We start from the raw sequence: 15,611 nt of genomic DNA on the forward strand, positions 1-15,611 counted from the left end.
TTTTTTAAGTTTGCAGATCCTGTTTTAGAATCATCACTATACTCTACCCTCATCAAATCTTGGCAGGGGAAAGAACCTTAAATCAACTAGATTAATCATCTATCAGATGCATCAGTTCCCACCAAGAAGTCAGCTAAGGCTTTGTTTGAACATCCCTGACAGTGAGAAAAACTTCTTCCTAAGCTGTTCATTCCATTTTCAAAAGGCTACACCTGTTCTTTACTTTGTTAAACTGTAATCTTAAACACACACACACACACAATGTAGGGAATGTGAAAGACTACCACAGAGGGGGGATAAAAGCTATTTTCAGGGCTAGCAGGTGGATTGGCCCAAGCAATCACACTAGAATCTATGGATTAAAGTTACATTTGCCAGCTCTGGGCTTCTAACACGTCTGAAATTATGTATGTGAAACACTTAGCACAATGCCTGGCATGTGGTAAGCACTCAATAAATCGCTGCCTTCCTCTTCACCATGGTTCCTAAAAACTGGCAATTCTAACTTCTCTCTCCTAGTACCATGGATAGATGACTAATCTAGTTGACATAATTTGTCCCAGCAGCTTCAGTTTCATTTAAAGCAGGTGTTGTTTTATAATCTCTTCAGTTTCCCCTTACCGATGTTAGTTCTAATTCATTAAACATTCGAATGCCAATTAATTGCCAGCCACTATACTAGATATAATATACAAAGATAAATACAATACCATCTCTGCCTTCAAGGCACTTACCATCATTTACTGAGCACCAGTTATGTGCCCAGTATGTCCCCAGGCCTTGGGGATGCAAAGATGAATAGCCTTGAGCATACAGCCTAGTGGAAGGAGACAAATAAGTACAAGGAAGTGTTGGGGGGGGGGGGCTATAGTGGGAAAGTACCATGTACAGAGGCAATGGGGAAAAGGGTCAGGCAGGAAAGGGAGCATAGAGAAGGTGACACAATCCGTATTTTGAAAGGTGGGGATTTGCCAGGTGGAAGGGAAAAAGGATCCCAGAGGGAAGCAGAGCCTGTTTCTTGGGGGAACAGAGAATAGCATGTGACTGAAAAACAGGGCATAAGTCCTGCCAGAATTGACAGGCAGGGGCAAGGACTGGTGGGTCCTTGCTACGCTGTGTTGGTTAGCTTATCTTATCCTGAGAGCAGTGGGAAGCAAAATGAGCAGATTTGTATTTTAGAAAGATCACTCTGGCCTCACTGTAGAGAATGAATTGGTGGAGGCAGGACTATTTAAAGACTTGCAATAGTATCTCAGGCAGAATATGAGGAAGGCTTGAACTGGGCAATAGTGGCTGGAGATTAAGACATGGATTTGAGAAAGTTTAAGGAAGTAGAATCTGCTGCACTTGGTTGCCATTTGAGTGAAAAGAAAGAAAGGGAAGGTGGGACTTCCCTGGTGTTCAGTTGTTAAGAATCCGCCTTCCAATGCAGGGGACGCCGGCTCCATCTCTGGTGGGGGAACTAAGATCCCACATGCTGGGGCAACTAGGCCCCTGGCGCTCTGGAGCCTGCATGCCACAACTATAGAGAAGCCCACAGGCGGCAACAAAAGATCCCACATGCTGCAACTAAGACCCCACGCGACCATAAATAAATTAAACGAGAAAAAAAAAAGGGAAGGTGTCAAAAATGTTTCTTGGGTGTGTGGCTAAGAGACAGATGTAATTAACTAACTGGAGATGTTACCTGCTATAACAGATAAGTGTGCTGAGTGCCGTGGAGCGGTGCTCATCGTTCCGCCCATGGCTGGTGGGAGATGACACGTGAGTCCAGAAATCACTCAGTCTGGGGATCATTTTCCTAAACAGAAGATGGGAGGAAAAGAGGAGCTGAGGATTTGGAGGTGTTCCCCTTTGTCATTTACCTGTCACACCCCTGGATCATCCCCAAGTGTCAGGCCTAAATTTCCCGGGGGACGTCCTCCCCACCCGGCGGAAGGCTCCGAGGGGAAGCCCGCTGGGCCACTAGAGGGCGCGGAGCGGGCCGCAGAGACCCCAGAGCCGCGTTATGGCGGCGGCGCGGGTGCTTCTGTCTGGGCGCCCGGAGTCGGTGAGCTTCGCGCAGAGCGTGTGTGGCCTCCTGGGCGCCGGGCCGGGGCTCGGGCCGTGGCCCACGTACTGCGGCCTCAAGCGGGGACAACTCGTCCTCTCGGACAGGCCGTTCCCAGGCGCCTCCGCCAGGCTTCCGCTCCAGGTCCGGAGACGGGGGCACACGGGGCGGGTGCGGGGGAGTGAAGGGCCGAAGGTAGGGACTGGGATCGGGTGGGGTCTGGAGGCGAGAGGCCTGGGGGCCAGTCGCCTGCCGTGGCCTCTTTCCCCATCGGGGTGTCGCCCAGTTTTTGAAAGACCCGCCTAGCTTCTGAGATATTAACCCCAGCGGCTCCCTCCCGCCAGCGACCCCCTTTCTGCCCTTTTCCGGCCCTGGATCAGCAGCCCAGGGCTCCTGGGGCCGAGCTGCCCACGAATCGAGGTGTGGATCTGGCTGTGGCGGTCGTTCTGCAGTCCAGCGATCAGACTGTCTTGTTGACCCGAAGGACACGCACTCTCAACGTTTCCCCCAACCTCTGGGTACCCCCAGGTGAGCGGTCTGAGGACAAGGCCCTAAGTCCAGGAAAGAAATCTGCCCTTTACCCAACAGCGCAATTCCCAGTCTCAGAATGACAGAGAAGTGGGCCCAGAAATGTGGTATCAATAGGTCCCATAATCACAAGGGGCTACAACTGCATCTGTGCCCACTGGAGGAGGGGGTGGTGTAAACAGTGAGGGAGGGTCCCTGACCAGGAACACCACCATTCACCTACTGGTCCCACTGTTGTTGCAGGTGGGCACGTGGAACCTGATGAAGAGGTAGCCAATCCACTGACCCAACCTGCACCCTGCCCTGAAGGAGGGACTACCTTGGGTGTGGGCTGAGGGAAGGGCAAACACAGGACTTGGAGGAGTCAGGCGGTGGCCTCTCTGACCTCCTGCCCCCTCACTCCCAGCTGCTGGACGGAGGACTTCGAGAGCTTTGGGAGGAGAGTGGACTACAGCTGCCCCAGGGCCAGTTCTTTTGGGTCCCTCTGGGGTTATGGGAGGTGAGACAGGGACCTGGGAGCCCTTAACAGCTTCTAACCCACCAAAGCCCAGAGAACAGCCACACTTGCCTTGACCACAGGGGACCCGATGGAGTGTGGGTGGTCTGGAGTCCCCAACCCCACGACCCTTACCCATGTCCCTCCTCCACCATTTCTACTCTCCACTTCCTCAGCTGCATTTACAAAGCCTCAAAAAGGGACAGGAGGAAGTTCTCATTTTTGCTGTTTTCTTCTTAGTCTGCCTACCCTCCTAGGCTGAGCTGGGGTCTCCCCAAATACCATCACATCATTCTCTATCTACTTGTCATCTCCCAGGAATCACAGCAGCAGCTACAGGTAGGGCTGGCAGTAGAGGAAGGAAATGCGGCTTAGGAGGCCCAAACAGACTGGTTCCGACTATGACTAAGGAGGAGGAGGGGGAAGGTCAGAGATAACCAAGAAATCCAGTAGCCTCTCCCCTTGTCCCTGCCCCAAGTCTCTCTACTCCACCTGTGGGTAGGCTGTGATCCAGAACAGGTCTTCTGAGAGAGGCCATGACTAAGGGATCAACATGTCTGGCCCCAGGCCCGGATCCAACCAAACCCAAGAGAGGTGAGCGCCCTTATGTGGCTGGGACGAGATGTAGCAGCTGCGGTGGCTGCCACAGAGGATGGGACAGAGACACCCAGACATCTTCCCCAGGACCTACCGCCTTCTGTCCTGTAAGTAGGAGCTTCTCCCTAACCCTCCAACACACCAACACATACACACTGAGAAGTTCATCTTCTGTCTCATCCTTCGGGGAAATTTTGTGCTGTGTGGGAGATTTAGGGAGGGAGTTGGTCAACTGATAATGAAGAGAGCACATGAGATCAAAGACACTGCCCATGATACTCCAAGGGTTCCTGCCCAACTGGCTAGCACTGAAGACCTGGGTTTCAGTCCCACTCTCTCATGGGGGCAAGTCATTTAACCCTCCTTTCTGTAAAATGAGGTTAACACCCACACACCCCTCTCCTGTGGTGGTTGGGAGGATCAGATGACCCAATAGATACGGAAGTGGGCTAAGCCACAAGGCACAGCCCAGGCAGGAGCTGTCGTTCTGCAGTGCGGTGGAACTAGAAGAGAATGGAGGCGCTCGACCTCTGGTCTTGCCCACGTCCACACTGCTGCGGACGACCCCAGCCACGGCGGATAGCAAAGAGAGGGTCAGCACTGGGACCAAGTTTGCCCTCAGGCTCTGGCTACAGCATCTGGGCAGGTAAGGATGAGGAAGGACTTAAGGACTCCACAGTGTTGGGCTGAATGGTCTAGTGTTTTTATGGGTGTGGGGGAAAGAAAGGAAGAAAGAACAACTGCCCTTGGAAATCCTCAGTGTGACACCCCTACCATGTGGAAGTGGAGCTCACTCGGACCCAGGGCCCACAAGGGAAGAACAGAACGTGGACCATCCCCGCCCCCCCACCCCCGCCACAAACCAGGGATCTGGAAAGCAAAGTGCTTAATCCCCTCCCCAGTCTACCTCCGTGACACTCACAGAACATTCACAACCTTTATTATGGGTAAGAACTTTGCTACAGCTGTGGGAATAGAAAGTAAAATTACAACATAGATCCTAGGCCCTAGAGGAGCCTGAAAAGGGAGACTGGGGAGAGCACAAGGGTGCTCCCACCTCCCAGGAAAGGTGCAGAATGAGCCAGACCTAACCACAGGGCCATGGGCCTTCAGAAGCTCAGGCCCCAGGCTGGTCAGCGTAAGAATCATCGTGAACTTACTTAAATATATAAATAGAGAGACCCAGGCGATTGGCCAGGCCCTTCTCCCAAACCCCTGGGGATCAGGGCTAAGGCCTTATCTCCTCCTCAGTCACACTGGGAAGCAGGAGGCAGGGAAAGTCATCTTTGGAGTATTTTGGTTTTTCTTGTTTACACACAAAAAATATGCAACCCAAAATAGAGTTCTCTGTCCATGTGTCTGCCTATCTCAGTTACTCCAGCTGTCTGTTTGGCCAAAGAGAACGGAATGGACATGAAGAGACAATGGATATGGGGAAGGAACACAGCCGGCTTTGGGGAATGGGAAGAGAGGGCATCTGGGGGACACGAGAAGGGCCCCTTCCCCACGAGGCTTTAGACAGTCAAGGCTGAGGATTCAGCCCTTTCCCCAACTCAACATCCCATCCCATTTGCCTCCCACTGCCTAGGTTAACAGACCCAAAGGAATGGGCTGGACGTCAAAGAACATTTCCAAAAACAGACCCCAAATGTCCTTTAAAAGAGGTTAAATATTAACCCTTTGGGTGCTAGCCTTGTCAGGCAGAGATAAGGCCAAAAACAGGTGTCCATGAAGATCTTTCTGGCCTTGACCAAAGCCCTTCTGAGGGGTCAGAGGGGCCAGGGTTCCAGACTCCACAGCATACTTGCTCAGTGTTGCGAGGCGGTGAAGGTTCCATAATCCAGGGGACTCAGTCCAGGGAAATGATGTCTGACCGACAGCCAGTCAAAGAGGGACCTGAGGGCAGGGGTCCTCCATGCCCCTCCCTTAAGTTTCCCCCAGGGGCCACAATGCTACTGACACGGCCAGGAGGGGGTGCTGGAGTGGTGCTGCGGTGAGAGCTCCCCAACGTGGGGCCTAGCGGGCCCAGGAAGTGGGAAGGGGTCCCTCGGTACTGGAAGAAGTGGCCCAGGGCATCCTGTTCGTCTAGCGAGGTGATGACGGACGGACCATAGTGCTAGGAGGAATCAAGAGCATGGTTTAAGATTTTATCCGGACTTTACCCACTCCCAGTCACTCATCTCAGAAATATCATATGGGATAAATAAACCCCTCAGGATCCCAAAGTATTCTCTGAGAAGCAGGAGAGGCTCCCTCTGACTCCTTCCCCTACTTCCCCACACCCCACCCCTCTTCCCTGCCTGGAGACAGCCCCACCAGCTTGCTAGATTCTCGGCCCTGTGGGCGTCTGAAATGTGTGGAATGTCCGGCTGGGGCAGTCATGGTGCTCAAGTGCACATGGGTTTGGGGGGGTGGGGGGGGAGGGGTGAGCAGACAGGCGCAGAACTACACTAAAAACTCTGGAGACAGAACAGCAAGTAACAGAGGACAGAGGAAGACATGGGTGAGAATCCGAAGAAGTCCCAGTGGGGCCTAGGAGGGAAATAAACTGCCTGTACCACAGTTTCCTTCCTTCATGGAGAAGCAGATTAAGGTCCCTGGGGAAAATGAGAGAGTAAGGGGGCCCATCAGTGCCTAGAAAGGAAGCTTCAGCGATCTGAGATGGAGAAGGGACCACTTACCTGACTCTCAGTCTGAAGGAAAGAAAATAAATCTAAACCTGGTAGGAAAAGAAAAATTAAAATCAACCTCCTATCTGACCCCTTCACCACACACACACATACACACACACACACACACGATCAAAGAAGTTCCTTGGATTGTGGCCCCTTGCAAAACAGCCAAAAAGCTTTGAAAAGGAGCAAGGGTTGTGAGCTGGTTTGGGGGAGGATGTGGCAGTGCACGGCCCCACCTTGTGATCAGTGTCATACCTTGTATATCAGCCCCCAGTGGGAAGGCAGGTGGGTACTCATGTAGTGGGAGACTGGACAGGAAATCCCCACCCAGCGTGCCCATAGCAGGGCTCCGTAGCACCGAAGACGGCTGGTGACCAGATGTCAGGACTCTGTGAGGAGACAGAAGGAATCACAGATGTCCTCACCCAGCTCAGCCTCTCAAGTCCCCTCTCTGCCCCAGAGTTTGCCCAGTGATCAGAAAGCGTTCCTGACTTCTTCCTCTCCCTTCTGCTATAGATTCAGCCTATTTCTTCATACCCTTTGCTTCCAGGTAGAGCTGGGATAGCAGCTGAGGTGACAGGACAGTGCTTCTTCGCCGGGGGCAGGTCCTCCTCATCTGATGAGCTTTCTATTGTCAAGTCAATAACTTCAACCTTCTTCTTATTCTCTGATGGATTGCCCTCTTGGACTGGGCTATACTGGAGGCCTGTGGTTGGTAAGAAGACTGCGTCTCAGAGAAGAGGCCATACAAGACTTAGCTCAACTGGGGGACAGGGGGTCACTCACCATCCAGCCCATACCCTGGCGGGGGGCAAACCTCAGATGCCTCCTTCTTGGGTTTCATTGGGCACCAGGATCCATCTTCCATGAACTGGATCTCATCACAATCCGAGCAGGAATTAAGAATCTCCATGAATAAACTAGGGGAGGGGAGAGATGGGAATTCATGTGGCTGGGAGATGGCTGCAACAGTAGCCAGGGAGTTCTGGGACTCACCTTCCTGAACCTCAGTTTCCTCATCTGTAAATTAGGGATGTTATCCACCCTCCTGACCTCTCTGAGTTGTTGGAATCAAATAACGTAAGGTGCATAAAAGAGGTTTGAAAATTTTAAATGCTGAGTTTTAAAATAAGTACATTCTAAGCACATGTTCCATGTAGTACTAGGGACAAAACAGAAGGAGCAGAGATAACAGAACTCTATAAGCTACCTCAAAAAGAGGCACTGGGAACAAGAACCATAATGTAGGCTCTGGAAGCAGGTTAGGAGTCGCTAGATCAAAAGAACTTTATTGCTGTGCTCAGTAAGAGATCAGGTAATTGATGTAACAGTTTGATACACTGGCTCTGCCACTTACTAACAATGTAACTTTGAGCAAAATACTCAATCTCTCTAGGTCTCAGCTTCCTCACCTATAATGACAGTACCTGTCTCACAGGGTTATTGGCATCTCATAGGACTCAATGAGATAAGGCATGCAAAGTACTTAGTACGGTGTGTAGTTAAGTCCTCAATGTTGGAGGGAGAGATAGATAAATAGATAGGTAATATTTATATAAAAGAGACAGATAGGTTAAGAGTTGGGAGGGGAAGTAAGTTACAGATATATTTTTATATATGGGGGCAGGGGCCAGTCCTAGTGGATGTCCTAGGTAAAAGGAAGCTGAATGCAGAACGGCCCTACCCATCAATGATAAGAGATTCATAGGGAGCCTTCTTATCACACACAGGGCATGTCCACGTTGGCTTCTTCTCATTCATCTGTAGATAAAGGGCAGCATCGAAGCTCTGCAGGTGGGCGCAGGTGAGGGCCCGACAAGGGACAGTCAAGCGCATCTTCCCTAGCTGAGGAGAGACGAGTTCTCTGGTCAGAGTCCCCATGTCCCAGACAGCCTCACTCTAATAGCCCTAGGAACCCTCATCTGAGTCTAGAGGTTTAACCCACCACTCCTCCCCCTTCTCTTCTCCCTTGTACCCACCGGGCACATGAGTGACACCCGGAGACTTGTGGTGGCCACCTCACTGTCCGGGTCAGCGGTCAGCTTCTCCTTGACTGAAACAAGAGTGGGGCCAGAGCCATGGGGTCAGCAAGGCTGGAGAGAAGCCCGGGAGGTGGTGAGGCCAGAAGCAGATGGCTCTGGCTGAGAGGCGGCTGGGTAGAGCGCCTTTGGGGGCCAATGGGATGTCACATGGGGGTGGTCTGGGATCTGCATTACGAAGGCTAGGTGGCGGGGAGAGATTTCCCCATCCCTGAAGATGCTTAAATACAGCTGGGTGACACTTTGGAAGAGATGACCTAGAGGGAATTGAAGCATCACAAGAGGGTTAGTGTTGATGATACTTAAAGACACTTTCTAGTCTGGAGAACCCATATTCCAACAGGGCTGGAGTTAGGGTCTGCGAGGTGCAAAGCAGATGTATAATTGGGAATGCAAGGGTGTCACTCAGTGCCTGAAGTGGTCCCACTTTTCAACCACAAAGATTGGTAAGAGGGGCACGGCACAGGTTGGGGTTCATGTGAGAGGTAAAGTAAGTTGTCATAAGAGGGGTATGAGTTTTAATTATAAAGGCTCGAGGGCCAGGAAGAATTGGATCCTGGTCAGAGAGAAGAGGGACGGGATGTTACTCACTCAGTGCCCGGGAATGGTCTGGGTTCCGGATGCCCTTTGCTCTGAGTTTTTGTAGAAGGGTTCCTGCAGTCAGCTGCCTCACCAGGTACACAGACAAGGAGTAATTCTACTTGGAGGTGCGGGGGGAGACAATCAGCCTCTGCTTCGTACACCACTACCACCACCACCACCACCACCAGGGGCCCCCCACCTTGTCACATGAGGGCCAGAGACAGCAAGTTAATGCAGAGAGACCCATAAAGAGAAAGATGTTTGCCCAGTCCAGTGCACTGGATGATTCCCTCTCACTCCCTGCAGGCTTTTCCAGGCTCCCTGCCTCAGCCACGCTCACCCGTCCAAACTCAGACGACCAGTTGACCACGATGGTGTTGGGAACAGTGGCCGAGAGTCGAGCCAGGGGTGTGATGTTGATGGGACGGCTGGGCCTCTTGGGCTCAGCCCCATTCTTGGTAGGAGGAAGGTAACCCTGGGGAGGGAGGGAGGGAGGGCCTGGTTAAGACACCTTGTCTTAGGTCACTCGCTTTCTGGAGAGAAGGTCAGCTCACTCACTGAGATGAGTGAGACGGGCCCCATTCAGTGACTCAAAAAACTGGGGCACTCTCTAGGGTTGGCAGCAGGGTTCATTCCTGGGGAAAAAGGAGAACTTACTCACTGACCAGATAAATAGGAACCTGCTCACTGAGTTCTTGAAGAGGAAGAGTAGGGATACCCCACTTCTTCCAACCCTCAGCTCTGGGGTCATCACTTCTGAGAATCTTTCCTGAACCTTTGAGTTGAACTAATATCCCCCCTCTGGGTTCTGAGAGAACCCTTGTTCAGTATCTTGGTACTCTCTAGATTATATTGATTCAGTCAGTAAAGTGAGCACCTACTATGTCAGGCATGTCTCTTTCATAATAGATGTAACATTTAGGAACTAAAACAGGGAACGGGTTACTGCCAGAAGAAGGGAAGAGCATTTACCGGCAGGGGGCACAGTTTCCCATTGACCTTGACAAAGAGGTTGGGGGGGAAGTAATCCTCTTGGGGGCAGCTGGTCTCACAGAGACAGAACCTGGTAAGAGATGAGAGAAGATGAAAGGGTGGGAGGCAGTTCTTGCAGAGAGAGGCAGGCAACCTCAGAAAATCAGTCATGGATATCTGTAGCCTTCAGCTTCCAAACAAGAACCCCAGGGCTGGGCTGGACACGGCAGAGCAGGGTATCTCCTAATAGTAACTGTCATACCCTTACTTCATTCCCACCCTCAGTGGGAGCCCTGAGGGGAGGGAGAATCAACTCACCTTAGCTGCACCTGTATGGTATAATCACATTTCGCTCCTGGCAGAACCTCTCTGGAAGAGGGAGGGAGGAGAGATGTCAGTATGTGGCCCCTGAAGGGCAGGGGTGAACAGAGACACAGAAAGTTAGATGTCCAGAGAATAGAGAAGGGACATACAAGAGAATGAGGGACAAAGCAGGTGCAGGAGGATGGAGAGGAAGGAGGGCAGGGCAGAAGAGAAGAAAGTCAGAGAGCAGAGTCTAAGGGTAACCACCCAAGGATGAGGCAGGACGACTGAAAGAAATGTACCTGGATGTGAGAATCTGCTGCACTTGCTGGGGAGTGAGGGCAAAGGTGAAGTGCGCTTCCTCAAACCGCTGGCTAGAAGTGGATGCTGAGGACACAAAGGGGCAGTTATTCCCAAGCCCGTGCACAGGCAGCCACAGAAGTTGCCCCTATTCCAGGGTGCTGATCCCACAGGACTAAAGCCTAAGAAAGGCCTGGAGAAGAGGCACGGAGTCCAGGAAGACCCAGGGACCACAAAGAGCCATACCGAGGGTGGTGGGCCGGATGAGCTCCCCGTAGATTTCATAGAAGGGCAATGGTTTCATGGTGACATCAGGGTGCACAGGCTGGGGCAGAGGGGGGTGCATGTCCACTTCACGCTTGGGGCCCAGCAGGGTGCCAGGGGCCAAGAGGGCTGGGGGGATGGGAGCCAGAGGACCAGGAGAGCCTACAGGAGGGGTGCCAGGGGGCAGAGAGAGCAGAGAAAGATCGGAGGGCCCCAGGGTCTTCCGGGGAAAGCGTCGGCGGTAAAGCTCTTTGATCTTCATCTGGACGCTGGGGGCACAGCTGGACTTGAGGAGGTGCAGGGCCTTGGCCAGGAGCTCGTGCTTCCGTCCACTCTTGTTCCGGCCAGCGAAGCCGAGGAGCACCTGGAGCTCAGACACCCGGAAACTCATCACCATGTGCTGTGGAGACCAGAGAAGCTTGAGAATCCTACCTTGCACAGGGCTGTCCTGCCAAGACACTGGGGCTGAGCTATTAGGTGGGCAATGCACTTTCCCTCCAGCGCTAATCAGAAAAGTGCTTTGCAGCCAGTGGATTACTGCCAGACAGCGAACCTGGCCAAACGGACATCTAAGTCCCATTTTAGCAACCCTCAGGTCACCTCACCACTGCCCCCCAGGCTTGAGCAGCCCTAACTCCCCGTGCCTGGCAGCTGAACAGGTGAGGGCAGGGTGCAGACAGCATGCCACCCTGAAGCACACCTCTGGGTCCACTACAGCCTTTTCCCTCCATCCCTGCCGTGAGCCTGGACCCTCCTGTAAGCTGCTTATCTCCTCTCCTGCTCTTTCTCAGACACTTAGATCCATCCCAGCTCCTGGGAAGAGGATAGGAGACCGGGAGAAGGAGTGGGGAGAAGAGGATTCAGGCCAGACAGCCCCATAGAGAAGAAAGGAGCCAGGTGGCTGGAGGATTGTGCCCCATGGCCCACCCCTCCCAACACCTCGATCTACCTCAGCTATTTTCCCCAAGCCTCTGAAGCTTGTGTGGCCAGGGTTTTCAGGTCAGGGTTCAATGCTCATAACTCCCCCAAATCCTTTCTCAGTGTCATTTACATAACCACCCTCCCCTCAGTCCTATTTTTGTGAGAGAGAAACAGGACCAAAACTTGGGGTGAGAGGTTAACAGCGAATTGTGGAATCCAGGTATCCTTCCTGTTTACCCGTTTACTCCATCTGCCAGGAACTAATATCCTGCTTCTCTCCTACCCTGAGAAAATAAGTGATCCTCCCCCTCCTCCACAGGGGTGGAAGAGAGAAGAGGAAAGCTCTAAACAGAGGTCCTGGGAGGGTGAGGAGAAGGTGAGCAGCCCCTGAGCCAGGGTGCAGAATTGCATGCTCTCCTAGGCAGCTAGACCCAGTGACTAGACCTCAGGCCCTCCCAAGAAAATGGCTCCATTTCAAAAGACAGAATAAAGCCAGGAGACAGGGGGATGAACCCCATGGTTTTTAAAGGTTCTGTGAGATGTCCTCAGATATGGTTATCCTCAAGTCTCTGGCAGCGGTAAGCTCTCTCTTTAAAGGACTCACTTCTATGAATCTCTAGGAGACCCTGCCACGGGCAGGCCTTCCTAGCCCTCCACAATTCTTCCCCTCATAGGAGACATTATGGCTTTGGGCCCCTTTTGAGGAATATGATTAAAAACTTGCTCCTCTTTCTCCCCATCCTAACTTCCTCTGTCCTGTCTTTATTTCTCCATTAGTTTTGTCAAGAACTTCTCCCTTTCTATCCCATAGTTTCACACTCCTCTGCCCAAAGATACCGACTCACTAAGGCAGGACCTTCCTCTCAGCCTCCAGGATGCTTCTGCCCCACCCCTCGATCTAGCCCCGCACAGCCCCGCCCCCTAGATCTCAGCCGCCTACTGGTACTTCCCAAGGCTCAGATCCCAATAGCAGCCCCAAAGCCTCTATCCTCTCAGCGTCTTTCCCCCGAGGAGCCTACCCGTAATCTGCTCCCCAGTCACATCCAACATCTGCCCCCTACTGTCGCATCTCTGGCCCTTGATCGACTCGCCCCCTTTGCCTCTACAGCAGGTTTTCCTCCTGGCCCTACTCCTACATCTGCCCCTACTACCAAATCCGACTTCTACCCCGCGTCCCCGCCCCCTGCGCCTCGGCCCCCAACTGCGGCAATTCCCCTCGGCCCCACCCCTATATCTGCCCCGCGGCCCCGCCCCCGGAGCCCCGCCGCAGCCCCTTCCTCGCCCACAGCCACTTCTCACCATCCCCGGCAGCCAGTCCCCGCCACGTCTCCGGCCCCCACCCGAGCCCTCAGCACCCAGTCTCGGTCGCTTCCCGGACTCGGCGTACAGCCGGGCTCAGTCCAGATGGGGATGGGGGAGGGGGCCGGTACCTTTAATTCGCCCAGCTCCGCCATCTTGAGACATCGCAGGCGCCCGAGCCCGAGCCCGAGCTCAGGCCTAGGGACCGGCGCACAACTCTCCACCCCGGCGCCGGCCGCAAATGCCGCCTGCTCCGCCCAGTCCGGCCCCCTACACCTCCCCTTCCCGGCCCCGCCCGCCGGGTTTTGGACCCAGCCTCAGCCCCTCCCTCCACAGCCGAACCCAGCCCCTGCACGTCTTTGGCCGGTGTGCCAGACCGGTAGACCCGGAGGGAGTGTACCGCCCGAAGGATCGCGGGGTCCCAGGGGGAATGGGAGAGGAGGTGGACCCGAAGCACCTGGGGGAGGGGGCTTTGCCACGCCGGAGTTGAGAAGGGATGAGCTTTTAGGGAGCCAAAGATACTTGGAATATGGAGAGAAAGTATCGGGAAGGGCTAAATCTCAGAGAAATGGGGGAGGGGGTAGCGAAGTTCGAGGAAATACCCTCAGCTCCCTATCTACAAGTTTAAGCATCTAAATTCAAGAGTTCTACCAATTCGGGAAATGGGGGAGATCTGATCCATTTTAGGGACGCTATGGTGTCGTGAAGAGTTCATTCTATTCTCAATTCACCCCCTCCCCCCCAATTACATTGTATCTCGTGGTCCGGCGGTAGGACTCAAACTCGGCAGCAAAAAAGTTTGGTGCGGAGAGTGGGACTTACCAGCACAGTTGCAGGGAGCGGGGAGGGGGCTCGGGAGGCTCAGAGGGTGGGCTGGAGAGGTGGGGGGAGGGGGCCCGGCGCCGCTCCCGCGGTCTGCCCGGCTGGAGGTCGGTCCGGCAGCTGGACGCTGCAGCCGCAGCTCCGCCTGGGCGGGAGCTCCGCCCGGCCCAGCGCTGGGGCTGGGGCCGCCCCCCTCCTGGGTAAGCCCGCCAGGACCGCGGGAGAAGTGGGGAGGGGGCGGAGCCTGAGACGGGAGGGGCAGGGACTCAGAGCCCGGCCGGGAGAGATTAACTCGTCTAGTGAGTGGATCAGGAGAGAAGTTCTTGTATCTCCCATTCTCACTACCGCTGTGACCCTTGCAAACTCGTGTATGCGCTTGGGGTGGAAGAATGCTGCAAATAAGACGGTGTGGAACAGGAATCTGATCGCATAAAGAGGTTCCTACTTAAGAGTCTCTCTCCCTAAGGGTAAGAAAACATGGGCTGCTAAAATCCAAACTGTACCTAAACCCTAACTTTGCCTGTGGTCCCCTACCCCCTACCTCAAATACACTGTCATCAGAGACCCCACAGCTTTGGAGTAGCTGAAAGGGAACAGAGGGGAGGTTTTCTCACCCAAAAAGGGCACCTTTCTGCCACTCTGAACTGCCTGCTCTCCTTCCTCCAAAGCCGTAGACAGACCTTCCAGAGGCCCCATTCTCAACTAAGCTAATAACTCGCAGGCAGGTCCCTTGAAAGTACCAACGTGAGAGCAGTTTACCCAAACTAGGTACTGGAAAAATTCATAGCGTTTTATACTTAGTCGGCTGGGACCTAAGTGATAATGTCATTTGTTCAATCAATATTTGAATGCTGTTCAAAGATTGTTAGGTGGTGAGGACATAAAATCCTTGCAGGAGTTCTCAGTCTAGCAGCAGCAAGATGGTTAAACCAATAATTGGCATACAAAAAGAGTGCTTTAATAAATTATATGAGTAATCCTCTCATTTAGCTTAAACCTTCAGTATAATCCTTCCCATGAGACCCCACAGCTGTAAGACTGAAGGTGCCAGCATACCAGCATCCCCAGGTACCTGTTGAACTGGACCGTACCCAACTACTTTGTGGATTCTGTCCGTAGGGAGGACGTCTGCCCTCTCCCGACACAGGTTCTTTTCTTGCTGCTCTGCTGCCAGCAATGGTGGAAACTTAAGCTCTGGTATTTGGTTCTAAATTCCAACTGCTACCTCCAACACTTGAATCTTCATCAGGCCCTGAGCTCATTTTTTGTTCTGTTAAGTCCTCTGTATCAAAAGTTACTATGGACTAGTTTGTATCTTCTAGAATTTTCAGTGGTTTCAGGGGAAGGAGAAGAGGGAGGATTTAAAAAAAAAAAAGAGAGAGAGATGGGGGAACTCTTTGGGAGTGATGGAGATGTTCATCATCTTGATGGTGTGATGGTTTTATGGGTGTACACGTATGTCAAAATTTATCAAACTGTACCCTTTACATGCAGCTTATTGTATGTCAGTTATACCCAAATAAAGCTGTAAAAATGTAAAGAAAAAAAAATCAACCTCACCTTGATTCCTAGTGACTTCATAAAGGAGGGATCTCCTTTAATAGTTAATTTGAGTCCCCAAGAAAAAGAGGAAATTCTCTTCCAAGGAGGAGCCGCTCAGCAGTGGACCTAAAGAGGCTGCTGATAGCAAGAGCAGAAGCTCCAAGAAAAAGTTCCAAAAGCTATTCCAGGGAGATTAGAATGGACATTTCCCTGATGGGGCA

At 52.7% G+C, this 15,611-nt stretch overlaps 2 protein-coding genes across 11 annotated transcripts; one reads left to right on the forward strand and one right to left on the reverse strand.

Annotated features, from left to right (window-relative positions):
- Window positions 1-609: 609 nt before the first annotated feature.
- NUDT17 (nudix hydrolase 17) lies at window positions 610-7,033 on the forward strand. 8 transcript variants are annotated; one of them, XM_007182156.2, is made up of 8 exons: window positions 610-2,194; window positions 2,395-2,578; window positions 2,822-2,847; window positions 2,985-3,077; window positions 3,315-3,413; window positions 3,642-3,778; window positions 4,144-4,317; window positions 6,897-7,033. In XM_007182156.2, the coding sequence occupies exons 1-8, from the start codon at window positions 2,009-2,011 to the stop codon at window positions 6,898-6,900; spliced, it is 903 nt and encodes a 300-aa protein (XP_007182218.1). In that variant the 5' UTR covers window positions 610-2,008; the 3' UTR covers window positions 6,901-7,033. The 8 variants fall into 8 exon arrangements, with proteins under 8 accessions (XP_007182218.1, XP_007182221.1, XP_028022303.1 ...); XM_007182159.2 differs by having other exon boundaries at window positions 3,393-3,413; XM_028166502.2 differs by having other exon boundaries at window positions 2,434-2,578.
- On the reverse strand, window positions 4,595-14,020 carry PIAS3 (protein inhibitor of activated STAT 3). 3 transcript variants are annotated; one of them, XM_007182153.2, is made up of 14 exons: window positions 13,849-14,020; window positions 10,789-11,206; window positions 10,545-10,629; window positions 10,258-10,308; window positions 9,940-10,030; window positions 9,308-9,442; window positions 8,977-9,082; window positions 8,326-8,399; window positions 8,031-8,191; window positions 7,133-7,266; window positions 6,884-7,052; window positions 6,602-6,735; window positions 6,353-6,390; window positions 4,595-5,787 (listed from the first exon to the last, which is right to left on the reverse strand). In XM_007182153.2, exons 2-14 carry the CDS (start codon window positions 11,201-11,203, stop codon window positions 5,521-5,523), a joined length of 1,860 nt encoding a protein of 619 aa, XP_007182215.2. In that variant the 5' UTR covers window positions 11,204-11,206; window positions 13,849-14,020; the 3' UTR covers window positions 4,595-5,520. The 3 variants fall into 3 exon arrangements, with proteins under 3 accessions (XP_007182215.2, XP_007182213.2, XP_007182214.2); XM_007182151.2 differs by lacking the exon at window positions 13,849-14,020 and adding an exon at window positions 13,158-13,269; XM_007182152.3 differs by lacking the exon at window positions 13,849-14,020 and adding an exon at window positions 13,027-13,161.
- Between the last annotated feature and the right edge of the window lie 1,591 nt (window positions 14,021-15,611).

This window comes from Balaenoptera acutorostrata, chromosome 1 (genome assembly GCF_949987535.1).
Source record: "Balaenoptera acutorostrata chromosome 1, mBalAcu1.1, whole genome shotgun sequence".
Lineage (NCBI taxonomy): Eukaryota > Metazoa > Chordata > Mammalia > Artiodactyla > Balaenopteridae > Balaenoptera > Balaenoptera acutorostrata.